At 46.7% G+C, this 27,381-nt stretch overlaps 1 protein-coding gene across 5 annotated transcripts in view; it reads left to right on the forward strand.

The window, feature by feature from the left end:
- sobpa (sine oculis binding protein homolog (Drosophila) a) overlaps positions 1–27,381 on the forward strand; it is a 242,894-nt gene that overhangs the window by 116,531 nt on the left and 98,982 nt on the right. For all 5 annotated transcript variants that reach the window (XM_078399864.1, XM_078399865.1, XM_078399866.1 and 2 more), the window contains exon 3: positions 793–981. In XM_078399864.1, the coding sequence (XP_078255990.1) occupies positions 793–981 (189 nt within the window). The remainder of the gene's footprint in view (positions 1–792; positions 982–27,381) is intronic.

The raw sequence follows: 27,381 nt of genomic DNA on the forward strand, positions 1-27,381 counted from the left end.
GTAAATCTTCTTTGTACCCTTTGCTGCTTGTCAATACCTTTCTTATAACACGGTGCCCAGAACTCAACACAATGCTCAAAATGCGGCCTCACCAACGTCTTACTCAACTGCAACATGACCTCCCAACTTTGCACCCTTTCCCGTGACTCTCAGTCTGGGGTCACGGGAAGAACGTACAGAGTCTGTACAGACAGCACCCGTAGTCAGGATGGAACCCGGGTCTCCAGCGCCGTGAGGCAGCAACTCCACCACTGCGCCACCGTGCCATTGGTAAAAAGCAAACTCACTCCTCGTAGAAAGACACAAAATGCTGGTGTAACGCAGCGGGATAGGCAGCATCTCTGGGGAGAAGGAATGGGTGACGTTTGGGGTTGAGACCCTTCTTCAGACTAGTCAGGCGAAAGGGAAAACCAAGATATAAACGATGATGTAGATTGATATAGAACAAGTGAATGAAAGATATGCAAAATAGTAACGATGATAAAGGAAACAGGCCATTGTTAGCTGTTTGAAGAAGGGTTTGTCTGAAGAAGGGTCTCGACCCGACCCGATTTGTACCAGCATCTACAGTTATTTTCTTATATATATTGTTAGCTGCTTGCTAGGTGAGAACGAGAAGCTGGTTCAGGTCTGAAGACGGGTCTCAATCCGAAACGTCACCCATTCCTTCTCTCCAGAGATGCTGCCTGTCCCGCTGAGTTACTCCAGCATTTTGTGCCTGACTGTCTATTTGCACCCTTTGACATGTTCCAGAAGATATCACAAATGTTTAATAATATCTTTCGTTTGTAGAAAATTCCTTGCCAAAACTAAAACTCTCTGAAGACAGTGTTATTGCTTCGCCAACAAACTCCATTTCGAGCTACCCGGGGATGACGGCTGGAAATGGCTTGTCGGATTCACCGGCCGGATCGAAAGATCACGGTGGTGCCTCAATCATCATGCCACTCATCCCACCACCAATACTCAAGCAGCCAACAGGTAAGGAAACGTTTTGCGCGGATCGAAAGACATAAGAAGGCACCAAACCAGTTTCTTCTGTCTGGAGAACGGCCCCGACCTGAAACGTCACCTATCCATGTTCTCCAGAGGTGCTGTCCGACCCGCTGAGTTACTCCAGCACTCTGTGAAACGTCACCTATCCATGTTCTCCAGAGATGCTGCCTGACCCGGTGAGTTACTCCAGAACTCTGTAAAACGTCACCTATCCATGTTGTGCAGAGATGCTGCTTGACCCTAATATGCTGCCTTATCATAATATGATAAGCTTTACTCTACAAATTGAGAGGGAGAAGGGAAAATCGGAAGTGTCAGTATTACAGTATAGCAAAGGGGATTACAGAGGCAGGAGGCAGGAGCTGGCCAGATTTGACTGGAAGAAGGCCCTAGCAGGGAAGACGGTGGAACAGCAATGGCAGGTATTCCTGGGAATAATGCAGAAGTTGCAGGATCAATTTATCCCAAAGAGGAGGAAAGATTCTAAGGGGAGTAAGAGGCACCCGTGGCTGACAAGGGAAGTCAAGGACAGCATAAAAATAAAAGAGAATAAGTATAACATAGCAAAGAAGAGTGGGAAGCCAGAGGATTGGGACTCTTTTAAAGAGCAACAGCAGATAACTAAAAAGGCAATACGGGGAGAAAAGATGAGGTACGAGGGTAAACTAGCCAATAATATAAAGGAGGATAGAAAAAGCTTTTTTAGGTATGTGAAGAGGAAAAAACTAGTCAAGGCAAATGTGGGTCCCTTGAAAACAGAAGCAGGGTAATTTATTATGGGGAACAAGGAAATGGCAGACGAGTTGAACCGGTACTTTGGATCTGTCTTCACTAAGGAAGATACAAACAATCTCCCAGATGTTCTAGTGGCCAGAGATCCTAGGGTGACGGAGGAACTGGAGGAAATCCACATTAGGCAGGAAAACGTTTTGGGTAGACTAATGGGACTGAAGGCTGATAAATCCCCAGGGCCTGATGGTCTGCATCCCATGGTACTTAAGGAGGTGGCTCTAGAAATTGTGGACGCATTGGTGATCATTTTCCAATGTTCTATAGATTCAGGGTCAGTTCCTGTGGATTGGAGGGTAGCTAATGTTACCCACTTTTTAAGAAAAGAGGGAGAGAGAAAACGGGAAATTATAGACCAGTTAGTCTGACATCAGTGGTGGGGAAGATGCTGGAGTCAATTATAAAAGATGAAATTGCGGAGCATTTGGATAGCAGCAATAGGATCGTTCCGCGTCAGCATGGATTTACGAAGGGGAAATCATGCTTGACTAATCTTCTGGAATTTTTTGAGGATGTAACAAGGAAAATTGACAGGGGAGAGCCGGTGGATGTGGTGTACCTCGACTTTCAGAAAGCCTTCGACAAGGTCCCACATAGGAGATTGGTGGGCAAAATTAGAGCACATGGTATTGTGGGTAGGGTACTGACATGGATAGAAAATTGATTGACAGACAGAAAGCAAAGAGTGGGGATAAATGGGTGCCTTTCAGAATGGCAGGCAGTGACTAGTGGGGTACCGCAAGGCTCGGTGATGGGACCGCAGCTATTTACAATATACATCAATGACTTGGATGAAGGGATTAAAAGTACTATTAGCAAATTTGCAGATGATACAAAGCTGGGTGGCAGTGTGAACTGTGAGGAAGATGCTATGAGGTTGCAGGGTGACTTGGACAGGTTGTGTGAGTGGGCGGATGTATGGCAGATGCAGTTTAATGTGGAGAAGTGTGAGGTTATCCACTTTGGTGATGAGAAAAGGAAGGCAGATTATTATTTGAATGGTGTCAAGTTAGGAAAAGGGGATGTACAACGAGATCTGGGTGTCCTAGTGCATCAGTCACTGAAAGTAAGCATGCAGGTACAGCAGGCAGTGAAGAAAGCCAATGGAATGTTGGCCTTCATAACAAGAGGATTTGAGTATAGGAGCAAAGAGGTCCTTCTGCAGTTGTACAGGGCCCTAGTGAGACCGCACCTGGAGTACTGTGTGCAGTTTGGGTCTCCAAATCTGAGGAAGGATATTCTTGCTATTGAGGGTGTGCAGCGTAGGTTTACTGGGTTAATTCCCGGAATGGCGGGACTGTCATATGTTGAAAGACTGGAGCAACTAGGCTTGTATACACTGGAATTTAGAAGGATGAGAGGGGATCTTATCGAAACATACAAGATTATTAAGGGATTGGACATGTTAGAGGCAGGAAACATGTTCTGTGCCAAATGTTCTGTGCAGCCCAATTAATCGAACCTGCTGTAATTCCATTGTCCATTTATCTCCTCATATCTGAAACTGTCACTGATTATCTTTATAGCTGGTAAAGCATATTTTGTGGACGTTTCAGTATCGCGCTGTTATCAGGCAACTGAACGGTCCTCTCATCAGCTAGAGTGCGGTCCTGACCTCACTCCATTTCGGCCTGGTGGCGCAGCGGTAGAGTTGCTGCCTTGCAGCGCCAGAGACCCGGGTTCCATCATGCCTAGGGGCGCTGTCTGCATGGAGTTTGTACGTTCTCCCCGTGAACGCGTGGGTTTTCTCCGAGATCTTTGATTTCCTCCCATACTCCAAAGACATACAGGTTTGCCGGTTAATTGGTTTGGCATAAAGGTAAAAAAATGTCCCTCATGTGTAAGGTTGTTTTAATGTGCGAGGATCGCTGGTCGGCGTGGACTCGGTGGGCTGATGGGCTTGTTCCCGTGCTGTATCTTAAACTGAGCTAAACTTCCATCCACCTCATTGGAGACCTTTGAACTTTGTTTAATCGGACTTTATTGGACCGATATAATGTGATAATCTTGCACTAAATGTTGTACCCTTTATCATTTTACTTTGCACTGTGGACACCATGATTATATTCATGTATAGTCTTTTTCTTGACAGGAGAGCATACAAACAAATGATTTTCACCGTATCGCAGTGCACATGACAATAATAAACTACACTAAATAAGTTTCTGTAGACATGAGGTGCAACTGGACTTGGGAGTACTGGTGCAGAATTCCCCAAAAGTTAATATGTGCAGGGAAAAAAACTGCAGATACCGAAGGTAGACACACAATGCTGGAGTAACTCAGCGGGTCATGCAGCATCTCTGGAGAGAAGGAATAGGTGACGTTTCGGGTCGAGACCCTTCCCAATGTTGGGGGAGTCCAGAACAAGGGGCCACAGTTTAAGAACAAGGGGTAGGCCATTTAGAATTGAGATGAGAAAAAAACCTTTTTCAGTCAGAGAGTTGTGAATCTGTGGAACTCTGCCTCAGAAGGCAGTGGAGGCCAATCCTCTGAATGCATTCAAGAGAGAGCTGGATAGAGCTCTTAAGGATAGCGGAGTCAGGAGGTATGGGGAGAAGGCAGGAACGGGGTACTGATTGAGAATGATCAGCCATGATCACATTGAATGGCGGTGCTGGCTCGAAGGGCCGAATGGCTTCCTCCTGCACCTATCGTCTATTGAATATTGTCTATCAGTCTGAAGAAGGGTCTCGACCCCGAAACGTCACCCATTCCTTCACTCCAGAGATGCTGCCTGACCCGCTGAGTTACTCCAAAAATTGTGAGTCTACCCAAGAAGTTAATTTGCAAATTGGAATTGGTAGGAAGGGAGGCAAATGCAATGCTAGCATTTATTTCCACAGGACAAGAATAAAGACAGGGATGTAAAGCTGAGGCTCTATAAGGCGCTGGTCAGGCCGCATTTGGAGTATTGTGAGCAGTTTTGGGCCCCATATCTGAGGAAGGATGTGCTGGCTCTGGAGAGGATCCAGAGGAGGTTTACGAGAATGATCCTAGGAATGAGTAGGCTAACATATGATGAGCGTTTGACAGCACTGGGCCTGTACTCGCTGGAGTTTAGAAGAATGAGGGGGAAGGAAGTTGAAACTTAGCGTACAGTGAAAGGCCTGGATAAAGTGGATGTGGAGAGGATGTTTCCACTAGTGGGAGAGTCTCGGACTAGAGGTCATGTACAACAACAGGCCTGCAATGCTCAACGGCCTAATTCTGCTCCGATGACTTATGATCTTATAAGTAGTACAATTGCACTGGTTGCTGGGCTTACAACTTGATTCTATTAATATTTCTAAGCCGATTAGTGGATGTTTATAAATTCCACTCAAATTGGAAGTGTACAGTAAGTGGTCAATAACAGCATCCCCGCCATCTGATCCTGTGGACATGTTTCACTTGAGTGTAATGTTATACTTGGCTCAATTGTCTGAAATCGAGCACCCATTTTAACCACTCTTCAGTGAGGTTTGACCAATGTTTAAGGTCATTATTGTCACGGGTAGCCGAAACACAGTGAAAAGCTTTTATTTTAATTTTTTTAATTTAGAGATACAGCTTGGGGTCTTGACCCGAAACATCACCCACTCCTTCTCTCCAGAGATGCTGCCTGTCCCGCTGGGTTACTCCAGCTTTTTGTGTCTATTTTTGAAAACAGTCCATTTCGACCATCTGGGGAGCATGAATAGGTGACATTTTGGGTCGAGGCGAAGGGCCACCTATCCATGTTCTCCAGAGATGCTGCCTGACCCGCTGAGTTACTCCAGCACTCTGTGAAACGTCACCTATCCATGTTCTCCACAGATGCTGCCTGACCCGCTGAGTTACTCCAGCACTCTGTGAAACGTCACCTATCCATGTTCTCCAGAGATGCTGCCTGACCCGCTGAGTTACTCCAGCACTCTGTGAAACGTCACCTATCCATGTTCTCCAGAGATGCCGCCTGACCCGCTGAGTTACTCCAGCACTATGTCCTTTTGTTTAGCCACCCATGGGCATATAAGACTTAAGATTGAGCATCTTGATTGGCATAGATGTCGGGTCGAAAGGCCTGCTTCCATACTGTATTACTCTATTTAGTTTAGTTTATTGCCACGTGTATCGAGGTACAGTGAAAAGCTTTTGTTGAGTGCTAACCAGTCATCGGAAAGACTATACACGATTACAATTGAGCCATTACAATTTAGTGGAACATAAAGCCAGTAAAGTCCGATCAAAGATAGTCCGAGGGTCTCTAATGAGGTGGATGGTAGCTTAGGACCTCTCTCTAGTTGTTGGTAGGATGGTTCAGTTGCCTGATAACCAACGCCGTGGGAACAGGCTGACTGAGACTTGTGAATGGGTCATAACCTAGGATAGTTTCCACAGTAGATAGACACACAATGCTGAAGTAACTCAGTGGGACAGGCAGCATCTCTGGAGAGCAGGAATGGGTGACATTTTGAGTCGAGACCCTTCTTCAGTCTGGAAGAGGTACTCCAATCTTTTATGTCTATTTTCGGTGTATAACCAGTATCCACAGTTCCTTCCTACATATTTTCTACATTGCTGAGGCATTGTAACATAGAAACCTAGAAAATAGGTGCAGGAGTAGGCCATTCTGCCCTTCTAGCCAGCATCGCCATTCAATATGATCATGGCTGATCATCCAGAATCAGTACCCCGTTCCTGCTTTCTCCCCATATCCCTTGATTCCAATAGCTCAAAGAACTATATCCAACTCTCTCTTGAATACATCTGTCCTGGAATACAACTGTACGGGAATAATTTGGCTTGATTTGTAATTAGTTTTGGACCACAAGTTGTCAGCACGAGAAATTAAGACTTATTGCATAGACTTTACTGTATCAAATGCAACCAGCCATTTCTCAATGTAATATGGTGTAAATGGAACGGGTTGTAGTAATGAAGCCCTCAAGGAAAGACAAAGGTATATCTGACATCATGAGAGGAACAGGTCGGGTAAATGCAAAGAGTCTCTTGCCCAGAGTAGGGGAATCAGAGGACATAGGTTTAAGGTGAGGGGGGGAGAGATTCATTTGGAACTTGAGGGGTAGCTTTTTCACTCAAAGGGTGCATGGAACGAGCTGCCAGAGGAGGAGATTGAGGCAATGACCTCTTAAGGATAGCGGAGTCAGGGGGTATGGGGAGAAGGCAGGAACGAGGTACTGATTGAGAATGATCAGCCATGATCACATTGAATGGCGGTGCTGGCTCGAATGCCAATGGCCTCCTCCTGCACCTATTGTCTATTAACTATCGCAACGTTTAAGAAACATTCAGAGAGGCACATGGATAGGATAGGTTTAGGAGGATAAGTTCATAAGTCACAGAAGCAGAATTAGGCCATTCGGCCCATCCAGTCTACTCCGCCATTCAATCATGGCTGATCTATCTCTCCCTCCTAACCCCATTCTCCTGCCTTCTCCCCATAAACCCTGACACCCGTACTAATCAAGAATCTTTTTTTTAAAGATTTAGATTTAGAGATACAGCGCGGAAATAGGCCCTTCGGCACACCGGGTCCGCACCGCCCAGCGATCACCACACATTAACACTATCCTACACACACTAGGGACAATTTTTACATTTACCCAGTCAATTAACCTACATACCTGTACGTCTTTGGAGTGTGGGAGGAAACCGAAGATCTCGGAGAAAACCCACGCAGGTCACGGGGAGAACGTACAAACTCCGTACAGACGGCGCCCGTAGTCAGGATCGAACCTGAGTCTCCGGCGCTGCATTCGCTGTGAGGCAGCAACTCTACCGCTGCGCCACCGTGCCGCCCTATCTGTGAATATGGGCCAAAGGCGGGCAGGTGGGACTAGTGTGGATGGGGCATGCTGGTCGACGGGACAAGTGAGCCCAAAAGGCTTGTTTCCACAACGTATGACTAAATTATTCTAAAAAAAAATTAAACAAATTGCCAAAGTATTGGGCAGGCAGATTTAAAAAAAAATGTTAATCTGGTGTCACATTGCTGTTGTGCTTCTGCAATTGTCCTCATGTAAAGGATGGGAAATTGGTACAAATGGCTAAATGCATTTGGTTCAGATTTCATACAGGAGCAGACTTTATGTAGTTTATGTTACACTGTTGTAATCCTTCTGAAGATGCCTGGTGTGTTGTTTCTTGTGCACCCTGTGTTTAATTCATTTCTGAAATACACACAAAAGCTATTTGGTATAATTACCAGTTTCATGAGCACGTGGTTTTGTTTTGTTGTCTTCCTTCCATGAAACCCCTTGTTTTATTAAGGCCTGGATAGATTGGATGCGGAGAGGATGTTTCCACTGATGGGAGAGTCTAGGGCCAGAGGGCACTGCCTCAGAATTAAAGGACGCACCTTCAGAAAGGAGATGAGGAATTTCTTTCATCAGATGGTGGTGAATCTGTGGAATTCATCGCCACAGAAGGCTGTGGAGGCCAAGTCTATGGATATGCTTAAGGCGGAGATTGACAGGTTCTTGATTGGTACGGGTGTCAGGGGTTATGAGGAGAAGGCAGGAGAATGGGGTTGAGCTGGCTTATGTAACTGGTAAATGGGTCCCTTTCAGAATGGCAGGCAGTAACTAGTGGGGTACCGCAAGGCTCGGTGCTGGGACCGCAGCTATTTACAATATACATTAATGACTTGGATGAAGGGATTAAAAGTACCATTAGCAAATTTGCAGATGATACAAAGCTGGGTGGTAGTGTGAACTGTGAGGAAGATGCTATGAGGTTGCAGGGTGACTTGGCAGGTTGTGTGAGTGGGCGGATGCATGGCAGATGCAGTTTAATGTGGATAAGTGTGGATAAGTGTGAGGTTGGTGGTAAGAATAGGAAGGCAGATTATTATCTGAATGGTGTCAAGTTAGGAACAGGGGACATACAACGAGATCTGGGTGTCCTAGAGCATCAGTCACTGAAAGGAAGCATGCAGGTACAGCAGGCAGTGAAGAAAGCCAATGGAATGTTGGCCTTCATAACAAGAGGAGTTGAGTATAGGAGCAAAGAGGTCCTTCTGCAGTTGTACAGGGCCCTAGTGAGACCGCACCTGGAGTACTGTGTGCAGTTTTGGTCTCCAAATTTGAGGAAGGATATTCTTGCTATTGAGGGCGTGCAGCGTAGGTTTACTAGGTTAATTCCCGGAATAGCGGGACTATCATATGTTGAAAAACTGGAGCGACTAGGCTTGTATGCACTGGAATTTAGAAGGATGAGAGGAGATCTTATCGAAACGTATAAGATTATTAAGGGGTTGGACACGTTAGAGGCAGGAATCATGTTCCCAATGTTGGGGGAGTCCAGAACAAGGGGCCACAGTTTAAGAATAAGGGGTAGGCCATTTAGAACTGAGATGAGGAAAAACTTTTTCAGCCAGAGAGTTGTGAATCTGTGGAATTCTCTGCCTCAGAAGGCAGTGGAGGCCAATTCTCTGAATGCATTCAAGAGAGAGCTAGATAGAGCTCTTAAGGATAGCGGAGTCAGGGGGTATGGGGAGAAGGCAGGAACGGGGTACTGATTGAGAATGATCAGCCATGATCACATTGAATGGCGGTGCTGGCTCGAAGGGCCGAATGGCCTCCTCCTGCACCTATTGTCTATTGTCTATTGAGAGGGAAAGATAGATCAGCTGTGATTGAATAGTGAAGTAGGCTCGATGGGCCGAATGGCCTAATTCTGCTCCTGGAACTTCTGAAGTTATTGTGATCATCCATGCTGTTCAAATCTAGTCCATGCCGTCAGTACAAGTCACACTGAACAGTTATCTCGCTGGAACCATTTCTTGTAGAGTATCAGAAGTTAGGCTCAGTGAATGCAGAGACTTTTACCCAGGGTAGAGGAATCAAGAACCAGAAGACATAGGTTTAGGGTGAGAGGGGAAAGATTTAATAGAAACCTGAGAGGCAGCGTTTTAACTCGGAGGGTGGTAGGTATACAGAACGAGCTGCGGGAAGAGGTCATTGAGGCAAGTACTATAAAAGCATTTAAAAGACACAAAGTGCTCCGTGGGTCAGGCAGCATCTCTGGAGAAAATGGATATGCCATTCCACATGGGGGCAAGGGATAGGGAAGGTTTAGAGGGATATGGGCCAAACACGGGCAAATGGGACTAGCTAAGACAGGGCATGTTGGTCGGTATGGATGAGTTGGGCCGAAGAGCTTGTTTTGTACTGTTTGACTAATATAATATGATACTAATATGAGGTTAGACTTTTAGATCGGAGATACAGTGCAGAAATAGACCCCTTGGGTCACTGAGTCCGCGCCAACCAACAATCCTGACACCCGTACTAATCAAGAACCTGTCAATCTCCGCCTTAAGCATATGAATTTACAATTTTTACCGTAGCCAATTAACCTACAAACCTGTACGTTTTTGGAGTGTGGTTGGAAACCGGCGCACCTGGAGAAAAACCCACGCCATCACATGGAGAACGTGCAAACTCCGTGCAGACAGCACCCATAGTCTGGCGCTGTAAGACGGGTACTCCACCGCTGCGCCATTGTGCTGCTCCCCAAGATGATGCAAACACATCGGAAATATCTTACGGTGGTAGACACAAAATGCTGGAGTAACTCAGCGGGACGGGCAGCATCTCTGGAGAGAAGGAATGGGTGACGTTTCTGGTCGAGACCCTTCGTCAGACTGATGTCAGGGGAGGGGGCGGGACAAAGATAGGATGTAGTCAGAGACAGGAAGACTGGTGGGAGAACTGGGAAGGGGGAGGGAGGGGGGAATAGAGAGGGAAAGCAGGGACTATCAGAAGGACTGTCGGAACCTATAGTCCAGGTTGGGTCTGAACTGGAACCGGAGCTGGAATCCACGAGGTAACGTAAGAAATATCTTACATTTGCTTTATTTACTGTCTGCGCCTTTTGGACAGTCAGTGAAGTGGCAAAAGCGTGCGATTGATTTAGTATTATTTCAATCCAAAAGAAACGAAGAATTATTGGAGCTTCTGATGGTAGTGCGTGGCGTATGATCCGAGTGCTTCTGTTGGGAGGAGGGATGGGCATTGGGCTTGTGTTCCGCAGTAATGCATGATAATTACAGTTTAAACCTGGACAGCTGGCTGACGACCGGCTTTGAAGAATAAAATCTCGGCAACACACGTACAAGGTTTTGCACTGGAAGCTAACAGCCTCAGGCAGTCTCATCTGCCCACGCACCGAGAACTGTCAACAGTCATGTCATCGCTCATGTGTGCTTTCTGGCTAACTTTACTTTCTGCATTGTTTCTGCCGCTTGCTGTTATAATTACGGGTTTCTCAAAAGCGTGATCATTAAAAGTTTATAAACATTTCATACAGTAAAGCATTAAGTGGGTTGCTTGTCTGAGCATATTTTTTTTCATTCATGGTATGTGGGAAGATATTTCTAGTTCACTATTTCATATCCACTGCTAATCACTGAAGTGTGAGTTGCGATCTTGAGACTTTCCAGTCTTTTGGATGTACCCCCAGAAAGTGCAGACGGGTGCTGTCTGTACGGAGTTTGTGCGTTCTCCCCCGTGACAGAGCTCTTAAGCTCTTAAGATAGAGCTATTAAGGATAGTGGAGTCAGGGGGTATGGGGAGAAGGCAGGAACGGGGTACTGATTGAGAATGATCAGCCATGATCACATTGAATGGCGGTGCTGGCTCGAAGGGCCGAATGGCCTCCTCCTGCACCTATTGTGACCGCGTGGGTTTTCTCCGGGTGCTCCGGTTTCCTCCCACACTCCAAAGGCGTACAGGTTTGTAGGTTGATTGGCTTTGGTGACGATTGTAATTGTCCCCAGTGTGTGTAGATAGTGCTAGTGTACGTGGTGATCGCTGGTCGCTGCGAACTCAGTGGGCTGAAGGGCCTGTTTCCACGCTGTCCGTCTCAACTAAACTAAAGGCAGCGAACGATAACAAAATGGCGAGAATGATCAAAAGCAGCACAAAGTGGGCTAATTTGCTATGACATTTTGCAAGGTGAGGCCAGCAGCCTAATGAAGAACCGGCCTCACCCCGGCCATCCCCTCTTCACCCCTCTCCCATCAGGCAAGAGGTACAGAAGCTTGAAAAGGCAGATTTTGGGAGGGTTTCTTCCCAGCTGATATCAGGCAACTGAATCATCCTATCAATGACTGGAGAGCTGTCCTGAACTACTATCTACCTCATGAGAGACCCTCGTACTATCTTGAATCGGACTTTACGAGACTTTATCTTGCACTTAACATTATTCTATTTCTCCTGTATCTGTACGCTGTGAACAGCTGGCTTGTAATCATGTATAGTCTTTCCGTTGATTGGATAGCACGCATAAAAGAAAAAGCTTCTCGCTGTATCTCAGTGCATTTGGTGAAGGTTTTGCATTAAGGGAAAGGATAAAAAGGGATAGATAGTCAATAGTCAATTTTATTTGTCACATACTCATAAGGCAGGAACTATTTGAAGTTAGAGAGGTCAATGTTCATACCGCTGGGGTATAAACTACCCAAGCGAAATGTGAGGTGCTGTTCCTCCAATTTGCCTCCTCCTCTGACGATGGAGGAGGCCCAGGACAGAAAGGTCAGATTGGGTATGGGAGGGGGAGTTGAAGTGCTGAGCCAGTGGGAGATCAGGTTGGTTAAGACGGACTGAGCGGAGTTGTTCAGCGAAACGATCGCCGAGCCTGCGCTTGGTCTCGGCAATGTAGAGAAGTTGACACCTGGAACAGCGGATAGAGTAGATGAGGTTGGAGGAGGTGCAGGTGAACCTCTGCCTCACCTAGAAAGACTGCTGGGTCCTTGGATGGAGTCGAGGGGGGAGGTAAAGGGACAAAAACAGCTCCGTACAGCTGCAGCACCAGAGTCCCGGGTTCAATCCTGACCATGAGCACTGTATTTAGTTTAGTTGAATTTAATGTCGCCTTGTTAAAGCTAAAAGCTTTTTGTTTCTGTTGCCACGTCCTTCCTGTGACCACGTGGGTTTTCCCCGAGATCTTCGGTTTCCTCCCACACTCCAACGACGTACAGCTTCTGTAAACTGTCCCAAGTGTGTCGGATAGAACTAGTGTGCGTGTGATCGCTGGTCGACACGGACTCAGTGGGCCGAAGGGTGCCTTGTCTCTCAAAAAAACTAAACATTGTCTTTAGCCTCACCAAGACTGGGTACATCTACGAATGTATTCACTGAGTTGGTCGCTGTATGTTTATATTTAGGTTTATTATTATTGTCACGTGCAGTGAAAAGCTTTGTTTTGCATGCTATCCAAACAGATCAGATAATCTCTAAACTAAAACTCTCGTTTGTTTGTTTGTTTGTCCCTGAACTACAGCCAAAACGGTACACGATAGCGCGACAATTTTAGGCCCACCTTACTCACCGTCGTCCCTTTGGTGCTAATGGAGGGTTTCATTGAAGTCGGTGTTATATTTTTTAAGTTATTCACATTTTTAAGTTTAAAAATATCTCCTAGGGTGGGGAGGGAGGGTGGAGGAGGGAGGTTGAGGGGGATGGAGTGGGGGGGAGAGTTGCGGGTGCTGCACCAATACAGGAGATGTTTGGGCCCAACGGGTCCACTTGGTCTAGTACTATATATAAATACAATTAAGTCTAATTCAACAAATGTAACATCTCCAAGTTTGCGGATGACACAAAGCTGGGTGGCAGTGTGAGCTGTGAGGAGGATGCTTTGAGGTTGCCGGGTGATTTGGATCGGTTGCGTGAGAAACATAGAAAATAGGTGCAGGAGTAGGCCATTCGGCCCTTTCAGCCAGCACCGCCATTCAACATGATCATGGCTGATCATCCAAAATCAGTGCCCCGTTCCTGCTTTCTCCCCATATTCCTCGAATCCATTAGCCCTAAGAGCTATATCTAACTCTCTCTTGAAAACATCCAGTGAATTGGCCTCCACTGCATTCTGTGGCAGAGAATTCCACAGATTCTCTGGGTGAAAGCGTTTTTCCTCATCTCAGGCCTACCCCTTATTCTTCCACCATGACCTCTGCTTCTGGACTCCCCCAACATCGGGAACCTTTTTCCTGCATCTAGCCTGTCCAATCCCTTAAGAATTGTATATGTTTTGATAAGATCCCCTCTCATCCTTCTAAATTCCAGTGAATACAAGCCCAGTCGACCCATTCTTTCATCATATGTCAGTGCCTGCATCCCGGGAATTAACCTGGTGAACCTACTCTGCACTCCCTCAATAGCAAGGGGGAATCCTGGGTGAGGACAGGGCAAAGCCATCAAGATAGGTGAATACGGTGATGGGGGCTTTTGATAAGTAGATGGTTGGACAAAGGCCAGAGATAAGGGTGGCTTTTCCGAACAACGTAAAGTGTAAACCGAGTCAATGGTTGGGAGTCTGGTCTGGTGTGATGGACTAAGCTACATCGTCGTCCGCCTTGGTCTAGGTGGCACGGTGGCGCAGCGGTAGAGTTGCTGCCTTACAGCGAATGCAGCGCCGGAGACCCGGGTTCAATCCTGACTACGGGTGCAACGGTTTCCTCCCACACTCCAAATACGTGAAGATTTGTAGACTAATTGGCTTCTGTAAATTGTCCTTAGTGTGTTTGATAGAACGTACGGAGTTTGTACTTTCTCCCCGTGACCTGCGTGGGTTTTCTCCGAGATCTTCAGTTTCCTCCCACACTCCAAAGACTTACAGGTTTTGCAGGTTAATTGGCTTGGTAAATGTAAAAATTGTCCCTAGTGGGTTTCGGATAGTGTTAGTGTGCGGGGATCGCTGGTCGGCGCGGACCCGGTGAGCTGAAAGGGCCTGTTTCCGCGCTGTATCTCTAAACTAAACTATACTAAATCTGCAAATCTGCAATTCCTTGGGCAGAACTGTTCCCAAACCGAGCTGTAATGCAGCTTGACAGTGTGCTTGCTACGGTGCATTTGTCGAAGCTGTGAGAGTCACTGGAGATATGCCAAATCTCATCCGGAAGTAGAGGCGTTGGTGTGAACTCTTGTCTGTCGCATCAGTGTGGTTGGTCCATGACAGATCATTGGCAATATTAACACCAGGGAACTTGAGGCTTTGCTGTTGAAACCCTGACCTCTGCCTTCACCACTTGTCATTCCTGGACACAGTCCCTTTTTCCACCCTCTATAAACCACCCACAACTCTTGACTGCCATTGCCTTAAATCCCATCTGGTTCATCCATCTGTGTTCAGGCCCCCGTTTAAAAAAAACGCAGAGATTTTAAAATTCTCATTCTTTCCAAAGCTTTCTCTGACATAGAGTCACACGGTTTTGGAAGCCGGCCCTTTGGCCCAACTTGCCCACACCGACCAACATGTTGAAATGTCGTATGTTGAAAGGCTGGAGCGATTGGGCTTGTATACACTGGAATTTAGAAGGATGAGGGGGGATCTTATTGAAACATATAAGATAATTAGGGGATTGGACACATTAGAGGCAGGAAACATGTTCCCAATGTTGGGGGAGTCCAGAACAAGGGGCCACAGTTTAAGAATAAGGGGTAGGCCATTTAGAACAGAGATGAGGAAGAACTTTTTCAGTCAGAGTGGTGAAGGTGTGGAATTCTCTGCCTCAGAAGGCAGTGGAGGCCAGTTCGTTTCAAGAGAGAGCTGGATAGAGCTCTTAAGGATAGCGGAGTGAGGGGGTATGGGGAGAAGGCAGGAACGGGGTACTGATTGAGAGTGATCAGCCATGATCGCATTGAATGGCGGTGCTGGCTCGAAGGGCTGAATGGCCTACTCCTGCACCTATTGTCTATTGTCTATTGTCTATTGTCCCTTCTGCACTAGTCTCACCTGCCTGCATTTGGAACATATTCCTCCAAACCTGTCCGATCCATGTATCTTGCCTAAATGTCTTTGAAATGTTTATTATAGGACCTGCCTCAACTACCTCCTCTGGCAGCTTGTTCCACACACCCACAGCCCTTTCTGTAAAAAAAGCTACCCCTCAGGTTGCTTTTAAATCTTTCCCCCCTCACCTTAAAACTCCCCCCCCCCCCCCCCCCCCAACCTTATGATCTCATCAATTGTTCAATGGTTACTTAATTGGCACATGTGCCTAGACACAGTGAAATGCTTTGCATACAATCCAGTAAAATCATACTATTCACAAGCACAATAATACAGAAGTAACAGGGTGAAATGATTGTAGTGTATAAAAATTAGTAGATTTCTTCCGAAGCAATACTTAAAATGTTTGGTTTAGTTGAGAGATACGGCAAGGAAACTGGCCCTTCGGCCCGGCCCATAGGATCGACGCCGACCAGCGATCACCCCGTTCACTTGTTCCATCCAACACACGAAGGACAATTTACCTAAAAACCTGCACATATTTGGAGTGTGGGAGGAAACCGGAGCACCTGGAGAAAACCCAGGCAGTCACAGGGAGAACGTACAAACTCCACACAGACAGCGCCCGTAGTCAGGATGGAACCCGGGCCTCTGGCGCTGTACGGCAGCAACTCTACCGCTGTGGCAGCGTGCCACCCTAGTTGGTGCCACATTTCCGGCGCCATTTGTACCTTTCAAGTACCAAGTTCATGTCCAAGCTTTAAGGCTTGTTGTCCTGGCGACGATACTGAGTTAGTGATGTAGGAAGGAACTGCAGATGCCGGTTTAGATCGAAGATAGACACAAAATGCTGGAGTAACTCAGCGGGGACAGGCAGCATCTCTGGAGAGAAGGAATGGGTGACGTTTCAGGTCTTCAGAGTGCTTCAGAATTCTTGAAATGCACTTGAAAGCAGTGTTTCTGGCCAAGCTTTGACAGCTGCCATTGTAACACTTTGTGGCTCAATGTCAACTTTATGTTAGGTTTAGTTTAGGTTTGTTTCGGTTTATTATTGTTGTCACAGGAACCGAGGTACAGTGAAAAGAGTCGTAGAGTGATACAGTGTGGAAACAGGCCCTTCAGCCCAACTTGCCAACACTGGCCAACATGTCCCAGCTACACTAGTCCTACCTGCCTGCGTTTGGCCCATCTATATACTAAAACTCTCGTTTGTTTGTTTGTTTGTTTGTTCCTGAACTACAGCCAAAACGGTACACGATAGCGTGACAATTTTAGGCCCACCTTACCCATCATCGTCCTGTGATGCTATGGATGGTTTCATTCAAATTGGTGTTATTTTTTAAACGTTATTCATATTTTAAAGTTAAAAAAAACGTGCATGCGCAGTTGGGAGGGGGGGAGAGGGGCAGAGGGAGGGAGGGGAGGGAGGGGTGAAGGTAGCGGTGGAAGGAGTAGGGGGGAGGGAGGGGGGAGGGGGGAGGGAAGGTGGGGAGGGAGGGAGGGGGTAGAGAGGGATGGAGAGGGGGCTGGAAGGAGGGGAGGGGGGAGTGTGGGGGAGGGGGGAGTGGGAGAGGAGAGGTGGGGGAGGAGAGGGTGCTGCACCAATGCAGGAGAGGTTTGGACCCAACGGGTCCACTTGGTCGAGTACCCCTCTAAACCTGTCCTATCCATGTATCCATGTTTCTCAGTCTGAAAAACGGTCTCGACCCAAAACGTCACCTATTCCTTTTCTCCAGAGATGCAGACTGTCCCGCTGAGTTACTCCAGTTTTTTGTGTCTATCCTTAATTATGCTGGTGGCTTTGCCGAGGCAGCGTGAAGTGTTCTGTATTCCATCCATATCCTTCTAAACCTTTTAGAGTCATAGAGTCATGGAGTGATACAGTGTGGAAACAGGCCCTTCGGCCCAACTTGCCCACAAAGGCCAACAATGTCCCATCTACACTAGTCCCACCTGTCTGCGTTTGGTCCATATCCCTCCAAACCTGTCCTATCCATGTACCTGTCTAACTGTTTCTTAAACGATGGGATAGTCCCAGCCTCAGCTACCTCCTCTGGCACCTTGTTCCATACGCCCACCACCCTTTGTGTGAAAAAGATTACCCCTCGGATTCATATTAAATCTTTTCCCCTTCACCTTGAACCTATGTCCTCTGGTACTCCATTTTCCTACTCTGGGCAAAAGATCTGTGCATCTACCCAATCTATTCCTCTCATGACTTTGTACACCTCTATAAGATCTCCCCTCATCCTCCTGCACTCCAAGGAATAGAGACCCAGCCTACTCAACCTCTCCCTACAGCTCACACCCTCTAGTCCTGGCAACATCCTCGTAAATCTTTTCTGAACCCTTTCAAGATTGACAATATCTTTCCTATAACATGGTGCCCAGAACTGAACATAATATTCTAAATGCGGTCTCACCAACGTCTTATACAACTGCAACTTGACCTCCCGACTTCTATACTCAATACTCTGACTGATGAAGGCCAATGTGTCAAAAGCCTTTTTGACCACCTTATCTACCTGCGACTTGACCTTCAAGGAACCATACACCTGCACTCCTAGATTCCTCTGCTCTACAACACTACCCAGAGGCCTACCATTCACTGTGTAGGTTCTGCCCTTGTTCGATGTCCCAAAATGCAACACCTCACACTTCTCTGTATTAAATTCTATCAACCATTCCTCCGCCCACCTGGCCAATCGATCCAGATCCTGCTGCAATCGTTCACAACCATCTTCACTATCTGCAACACCACTCACTTTTGTATCATCAGCAAACCTGCTAATCTTGCCCTGTATGTTCCCATCCAAATCGTTGATGTGGTTGACAAACAGTAATGGGCCCAGCAACGAACCCTGAGGCACACCACTAGTCACAGGCCTCCAGTCCGAGAAACATCATTCCACCATCGCCCTCTGCTTTCTTCCATGGAGCCAACTTGCTATCCATTCAGCTATCTCTCCTTGGATCCCATGCGATCTAACCTTCCAGAGCAGCCTACCTTGCGGAACCTTGTCGAATGCCTTACTGAAGTCCATGTACACAACATCTGCAGCTCTGCCCTCATCAACCTTTTTGGTCACGTCTTCTTGAACTTTGGGATAGTCCCAGGCTCAACTACCTCCTATGGCAGCTTGTTCCATGCACCCTCCACCCCTTGTTTCTGCTCCTTATTTGAGGATGAGTGGTGGGGTTCCTCAGTGTTGGGGCGACATTGGGCAGATGTGGCATTCCGTTTTATTTAAAACTCCAGAAACCAAGCCATAAAATTGGAAAAATATCAATTCTGCTGGAATTTTAGGGAAAACTATTTTTAATCAGGCCCGGTCAAAATGGCAATTTATTTTTTAATAGTGGGCCCGAGGTCCATGGACTGTTGAGATGAATATGTTTGTTGTACGCTGCCTCCACTGTGGTACATGTTGATGATAACCACCTGGCAAAGGCAAATAAATCACTCTGAAGCAGCTTTGTGACTAAAAGGCGGGATTGTTTTACTGAGCAGAGGGACTCCAGTCATTTGCTCTCCTGATTAGCCATCTCGACTTACAGTAGGTAAGAATTTTCATCTGGCAGCAATTAGCCACCGTAACTGAGGGCTTTGGGAATGACTACAATGCACGGCGGTTGAAATGTTTTTATTCATCTCTCACTACTCCGAGCATCCTCCCAATTTGTCGAGGTGGCGAATAAGTCTTCGGTTCATTTATTCATGTGCTTTACTGTGTGTTCATGTACAATATTAGTCTGTCCTTGTCGTCATGTAAGGTGCATGCATGCATGCGAGTATATGAGTATATTAGCAGGCAACTGAACCGTTCTATCAACAACTAGAGAGCGGTCTTGACCAAAGATAACAGAGCAGAGTAAGATAGACCACTCGACCCAAAAAAAAACGTAGTACGTCACGGCGCCATTTTAGTAGGCAGAAACTTGCAGAAACATTTAAAAAGAAAAATAACAAAAATCGATGAATTGATGAATGAGATATATTCTGCATTTTTATGGTACCATTACACATACTGTTCCCCCAACACTGATTACACTGCGAGAGGCATAGCGAACGCGGGTTTTGCTTACTAAAATGGCGGACGTTACGCTCCTTTGCATGCCACACTTCAGTATAGGCGGTTTCGACGGAGTGGTTCATCTTGCTCCTCTAGTATCTTTGATCCTGACCTCCCAATAACCTCATTGGAGACCTGCGGACTATCTTTAATCGGAATTTACTTTATCTTGTAGGAAACGTTATTCCCTTCATCAATGATCTGTACTTGTACGAGCGTTTGGCGGCACTGGGCCTGTAGTTTAGTTTAGAGATACAGCGCAACAAAAAGGCCCTTCAGCCCGCCGAGTCCGCACCGACCAGCGATCCCCGCACATTAACACTATCCTACACACACTAGGGACATTTTTGAGGAGTTGAGTATAGGAGCAAAGAGGGAGGAGTTGAGTATAGGAGCAAAGAGGTCCTTCTGCAGTTGTACAGGGCTCGAGTGAGACTGCACCTGGAGTACTGTGTGCAGTTTTGGTCTCCAAATTTGAGGAAGGATATTCTTGCTATTGAGGGCGTGCAGCGTAGGTTCACTAGGTTAATTCCCGGAATGGCGAGACTGTCATATGTGGAGTGGAGGCAGTGGAGGCCAATTCTCTGAATGCATTCAAGAGAGAGCTAGATAGAGCTCTTGAGGATAGCCGAGTCAGGGGGTATAGGGAGACTGATTGAGAATGATCAGCCATGATCACATGGAATGGCGGTACTGGCTCGAAGGGCAGAATGGCCTCCTCCTGCACCTATTGTAGAAACATAGAAAATAGGTGCAGGAGTAGGCCATTCGGCCCTTCGAGCCTGCACCGCCATTCAATATGATCATGGCTGATCATCCAGCTCAGTAGCCTGTACGTGCCTTCTCTCCATACCCCCTGATCCCTTTAGCAAAAAGGGCCACATCTAACTCCCTCTTAAATATAGCCAATGAACTGGCCTCAACTACCTTCTGTGGCAGAGAATTCCACAGAGTCACCACTCTCTGTGTGAAGAAATGTTTTCTCATCTCGGTCCTAAAAGACTTCCCCCTTATCCTTAAGCTGTGACGCCTGGTTCTGGACTCCCCCAACATCGGGAACAATCTTCCCGCATCTAGCCTCTCCAACCCCTTAAGAATTTTATATGTTTCTATAAGATCCCCCCTCAGTCTTCTAAATTCCAGCGAGTACAAGCCCAGTCTATCCAGTCTTTCCTCATATGTAAGTCCCGCCATCCCAGGGATCAATCTGGTGAACCTTCTCTGTACTCCCTCTAAGGCAAGAACGTCTTTCCTCAGGTTAGGAGACCAAAACTGCACACAATACTCCAGGTGCGGTCTCACCAAGGCCCTATACAACTGCAGCAGAACCTCCCTGTTCCTAAACTCAAATCCTCTTGCTATGAATGCCAACATACCATTCGCTTTCTTCACTGCCTGCTGCACCTGCACGCTTGCTTTCAATGACTGGTGTACCATGACACCCAGGTCACGTTGCATCTCCCCTTCTCCCAATCGGTCACCATTCAGGTAATACTCTGCTTTCCTGTTCTTGCCGCCAAAGTGGATAACCTCACATTTATCCACATTATATTGCATCTGCCATGCATTTGCCCACTCGCCTAATCTATCCAAGTCACTCTGCAGCCTCCTAGCATCCTCCTCGCAGCTAACACTGCCACCCAGCTTCGTGTCATCCGCAAACTTAGAGATGTTGCATTCAATTCCCTCGTCCAAATCATTAATATACACTGTAAATAACTGGGGTCCCAGCACTGAGCCTTGCGGTACCCCACTAGTCACTGCCTGCCATTCCGAAAAGGACCCGTTTATTCCTACTCTTTGCTTCCTGTCCGCCAACCAATTTTCTATCCACCTCAACACTGAACCCTCAATACCGTGTGCTTTAAGTTTGTACACCAATCTCCTATGTGGGACCTTGTCGAAGGCCTTCTGAAAGTCCAGATATAACACATCGACTGGTTCTCCCTTATCCACTCTACTAGTTACATCCTCGAAAAATTCTATAAGATTCGTCAGACATGATTATCCTTTGGTAAATCCATGCTGACTTTGTCCGATAATTTCACCACTTTCCAAATGTGATGCTATCACATCTTTAATAACTGACTCTAGCATTTTCCCCACTACCGATGTTAGGCTAACTGGTCTATAATTCCCCGTTTTCTCTCTCCCTCCCTTTTTAAAAAGTGGGGTTACATTAGCTACTCTCCAGTCCTCAGGAACTACTCCAGAATCTAAAGAGTTTTGAAAAATTATCACTAATGCATCCACTATTTCTGAGGCTACTTCCTTAAGCACTCTGGGATGCAGCCTATCTGGCCCTGGGGATTTATCTGCCTTTAATCCATTTAATTTACCTAACACCACTTCCCGACTAACCTGGATTTCCCTCAGTTCCTCCATCTCATTAGACCCCCGGTCCCCCGCTATTTCCGGCAGACGGTTTATGTCTTCCTTAGTGAAGACAGAACCAAAGTATTTGTTCAATTGGTCTGCCATCTCCTTGTTCCCTATGATCAATTCACCTGTTTCCGACTGCAAGGGACCTACATTTGCCTTAACTAATCTTTTTCTCTTGACATATCTATAAAAGCTTTTGCAGTCTGTTTTTACGTTCCTTGCCAGTTTTCCCTCATAATCTATTTTCCCTTTCCTAATTAAGCCCTTTGTCCTCCTCTGCTGGACTCTGAATTTCTCCCAGTCCTCTGGTATGCTACTTTTTCTGGCTAATCTGTATGCTTCATCTTTTGTTTTAATACTATCCTTGATTTCCCTTGTTAGCCACGGATGCACTACCTTTCCTGGTTTGTTCTTTTGCCAAAGTGAGATGAACACTTGTTGTAGTTCATCCATGCGACCTTTAAATGCCTTCCATTGCATGTCCACCGTCAACCCTTTCAGCATCAATCGCCAGTCTATCTTGGACAATTCACGCCTCATACCCTCAAAGTTACCTTTCTTAAGTTCAGAACACTTGTTTCTGTATCGACTTTGTCACTCTCCATCCTAATGAAGAACTCTACCATATTATGATCACTGTTGCCCAAGGGGCCTCGCACAACAAGACTGCTAACTAACCCTTCCTCATTACTCAATACCCAGTCTAGAATGGCCTGTTCTCTCGTTGGTTCCTCGACATGTTGGTTTAGAAAACCATCTCTCAAACATTCCAAGAAATCCTCTTCCTCAGCACCCCTGCCAGTTTGGTTCACCCAATCTATATGTAGATTGAAGTCACCCATTATAACTGCTGCACCTTTAGTGCATGCATTTCTAATTTCCTGCTTGATGCCATCCCCAACCTTCCTACTGCTGTTAGGTGGCCTGTACACAACTCCCACTGGCGTTTTCTGCCCCTTAGTGTTTCGTAGCTCTACCCATATCGATTCCACTTCCTCCAAGCTAATGTCCTTCCTTTCCACTGCTTTAATCTCCTCTCTAACCAGTAACGCTACCCCACCTCCTTTTCCTTTCTGTCTATCCCGCCTGAATATAGAATATCCCTGGATGTTGAGCTCCCAGCCTTAGTCACCCTGGAGCCATGTCTCCGTAATCCCAACTATATCATAATCATTAATAACTATCTCCACATTTAATTCATCCACCTTATTACGTATACTCCTTGCATTGAGACACAAAGCCTTCAGGCTTGTTTTTACAACTCTCTTACCCCTTATACGATTATGTTGAAAAGTGGCCCTTTTTGATTTTTGCCCTGGATTTGTCTGCCTACCACTTTTACTTTTCACCTTGCTACCTGTTGCTTCTACCCTCATTTTACACCCCTCTGTCTCTCTGCTCCAGCTCCCATCCCCCTGCCACATTAGTTTAAATCCTCCCCGACAGCACTAGCAAACACTCCCCCTAGGACATTGGTTCCATTCCAGCTCAGGTGCAGACCGTCCTGTTTGTACTGGTCCCACCTCTCCCAGAACTGGTTCCAATGTCCTAAAAATTTGAATCCCTCCCCCTTGCACCATTTTTCAAGCCACGTATTCATCTGAAATATCCTCCTATTCCTACTCTGACACTGGTACTGGTAGTAATCCAGAGATTATTACCTTTGAGGTCCTACTTTTTAGTTTATCTCCTAGCTCTCTAAATTCACCTTGTAGGACCTCATCCCGTTTTTTACCTAAATCGTTGGTGCCAATGTGCACCACGACAACTGGCTGCTCACCCTCCCCCTTCAGAATGTCCTGCAGCCGCTCAGAGATATCCTTGACCCTTGCACCAGGGAGGCAACATACCATCCTGGAGTCTCGTTTGCGGCCGCAGAAACGCCTTTATATTCCCCTTACAATTGAATCCCCTATCACTATAGCCCTTCCACTCTTTTTCCTCCCCTCTTTTGCCGCAGAGCCACCCACGGTGCCATGAACTTGGCTGCTGCTGCCTTCCCCTGATGAGGCATCTCCCCCAACAGTATCCAAAATGGCATATCTGTTTAGGAGGGAGATGACCGCAGGAGACTCCTGCACTACCTGCCTACTGCTACGCTGACTAGTGGCCACCCGTTTCCTTTCTGTCCGCTTATCTTTTACCTGTGGTGTGGCCAACTCACTGTACGTGCTATTCACGACCTTCTCAGCATCGTGGATGCTCCAGAATGAGTCCAACCGCAGCTCCAACCGTTCAATGCGGTTTGCCAGGAGCTGCAGCTGGACACACTTCCTGCACACGTTGTCATCAGGGACACCGACAATATCCCTGATCTCCCACATGTTGCAGGATGAGCACTCCACGGGGCCGATCTCATCTGACATATCTTACCCCCAAATTAAATCAAATCCCTCTTAATCCTTTAAACTGTACCTTTACTAAAAAGCACTGAACCCTTAACTTACTGAACCCTGAACTCACTGAACCCTGAACTCACTGAACCCTGAACTCACTGAACCCTGAACTCACCGAAAACCCTGAACTAAAAGTATGAACAAAAAGCAGAAATACAACCCCGGGGTTACGCCCAATCAGCTGCTTCCTCTAGTCCGCTTCCACCAATCAGCGGCTTCCTTCAGAACACTTCTTTTAAAGTGTGTGGGAACGTTTTTATCCCCCGCTCCAACCGCCTCCAACCGCTTCCAACCGCCTCCAACCGCCTCCAACCGCTTCCAACCGCCTCCAACCGCTCCTGGGCCTCTGTGTGAACAAAGCCCCGCGCTGGGTTTTTAAACCTACCGCCCGGACGCTGCTCCAACCGCCTCCAACCGCTTCTGGGCCTCTGTGTAAACAAAGCCCCGCGCTGGGTTTATCTATAGTCTATTGACAATTTACATTTATACCAAGCCAATTAACCTACAACCTGTACGTCTTTGGAGTGTGGGAGGAAACCGAAGATCTCAGAGAAAATCCATGCAGGTCACGGGGAGAACGTACAAACTCCGTCCAGACAGCACCCGTAGTCGGGGTCGAACCTGGGTCTCCGGTGCTGCAAGCGCTGTAAGGCAGCAACTCTACCACTGTGCCACCGTGACCGCCCTAAACTCGCTGGAGTTTAGAAGGATGAGGGGGACCTAATTGAAACTTACCTTATAGTGAAAGGCCTGGATAGAGTGGATGTGGAGAGGATGTTTTCACTAGTGGGAGAGTCTAGGACCAGAGGGCATGGCCTCAGAATAAAAGGACGTACCTTTAGAAAGGAGATGGGGGAGGAATTTCTTTAGTCAGAGGATGGTGAATCTGTGGAATTCATTGCCACAGAAGGCTGTGGAGGCCAAATCAATGGATGTTGTTAAGGCAGCGATAGGCCAAATCATTGGGTATTTTTAAAGCGTAGATTGACAGGTTCTTGATTAGTAACGGTGTCAAATGGATACCCACATTCTTCAGAGATGCTGCCTGGTCCATTGAGTTACTCCATCACTGTGTCCTTTTTGACAAATCAGCATCTGCAGTTCCTTGTGTCTACTTTTTACCAGTGCTCATTGGGTATTTTAAAATCGGAATTTGACAGGTTCTTGATTAAAAAGCGCATCAAAGGTTATGGGGAGAAGGCAGGGGAATGGGGTTGAGGGAAAGATAGATCAGCCATGATTGAATGGTGAATTACACTTGGACAGGTTGTGTGAGTGGGCGGATGCATGGCAGATGCAGTTTAATGTGGATAAGTGTGAGGTTATCCACTTTCGTGGTAAGAACAGGAAGGCAGATTATTATCTGAATGGTGTCAAGTTAGGAAATGGGGAAGAACAGAGATCTGGGTGACCTTGTTCATCAGTCACTTAAAGGAAGCATGCAGGTACAGCAGGCAGTGAAGAAAGCCAATGGAATGTTGGCCTTCATAACAAGAGGAGTTGAGCATAGGAGCAAAGAGGTCCTTCTGCAATTGTACAGGGCCCTAGTGAGACCGCACCTGGACTACTGGGTGCAGTTTTGGTCTCCAAATTTGAGGAAGGATATTCTTGCTATTGAGGGCGTGCAACGTAGGTTCACTAGGTTAATTCCCGGAATGGCGGGACTGTCATATGTTGAAAGACTGGAGCGACTAGGCTTGTATACACTGGAATTTAGAAGGATGAGAGGGGATCTTATTGAAACATATAAGATTATTAAGGGATTGGACACACTTGAGGCAGGAAACATGTTCCCAATGTTGGGGGAGTCCAGAACCAGGGACCACAGTTAAAGAATAAGGGGTAGGTCATTTAGAATGGAGATGAGGAAAAATCTTTTGACTCAGAGAGTTGTAAATCTGTGGAATTCTCTGCCTCAGAAGGCAGTGGAGGCCAATTCTCTGGATGCTTTCAAGAGATAGCTAGATAGAGCTCTTAATGATAGCGGAGTCAGGGAGTATGGGGAAAGGGCAGGAACGGGGTACTGATTGTGAATGATCAGCCATGATCACATTGAATGGTGGTGCTGGCTCGAAGGGCCGAATGGCCTACTCCTGCACCTATTGTCTATTGTCTAGACTTGATGGGCCGAATGGCCTAATTCTGCTTCTATGACTTATGAACAACTGGGTCAGCATCTCTGGAGAATACGGAAGGTTAGCATTTTGTGTCGGGGAACTTCCTGCAGGTCTTTTCTTTTTGTAAATCGGTATTTACAGTTCTTTGTGTCTCCTCTTGACGATTCCATCTGATTCTGTGCTCAATCAGAGTGATCTGTGTTCTACTCGACTTGATTTGGCTCGAGTGCAGAAATCATTTACGTAGGTGTTGCCAGGACCCAAGGGCCTGAGCTCTAGGGAGAGGTCGCGCAGGCTAGGACTCTATTCCTTGGAGCTCGTAAGGGTGAGCGACGGCTGTAAGTAGAGGTAAGTAGATTGGGCGAATGCCCTTTCTTCAGAGTAGGGGAATCAAGAACCAGAGGACATAGGACATAGACGTAACCAGCAGGCAGTGAAGAAAGCGAATGGTATGTTGGCATTCATAGCAAGAGGATTTGAGTTTAGGAGCAGGGAGGTTCTGCTGCAGTTGTACAGGGCCTTGGTGAGACCACACCTGGAGTATTGTGTACAGTTTTGGTCTCCTAATCTGAGGAAAGACATTCTAGCCTTGGAGGGAGTACAGAGAAGGTTCACCAAATTGATCCCTGGGATGGCAGGACTTTCATATGAAGAAAAACTGGATAGACTAGGCTTATACTCGCTGGAATTTAGAAGACTGAGGGGGGATCTTATAGAAACATATAAAATTCTTAAGGGGTTGGAGAGGCTAGATGAGGGAAGATTGTTCCCGATGTTGGGGAAGTCCAGAACCAGGGGTCACAGCTTAAGGATAAGGGGGAAGTCTTTTAGGACCGAGATGAGAAAACATTTCTTCACACAGAGAGTGGTGAATCTGTGGAATTCTCTGCCACAGAAGGTAGTTGA

Source organism: Rhinoraja longicauda, chromosome 5 (assembly GCF_053455715.1).
Source record: "Rhinoraja longicauda isolate Sanriku21f chromosome 5, sRhiLon1.1, whole genome shotgun sequence".
In the NCBI taxonomy this organism is placed as follows: Eukaryota; Metazoa; Chordata; class Chondrichthyes; order Rajiformes; family Arhynchobatidae; genus Rhinoraja; species Rhinoraja longicauda.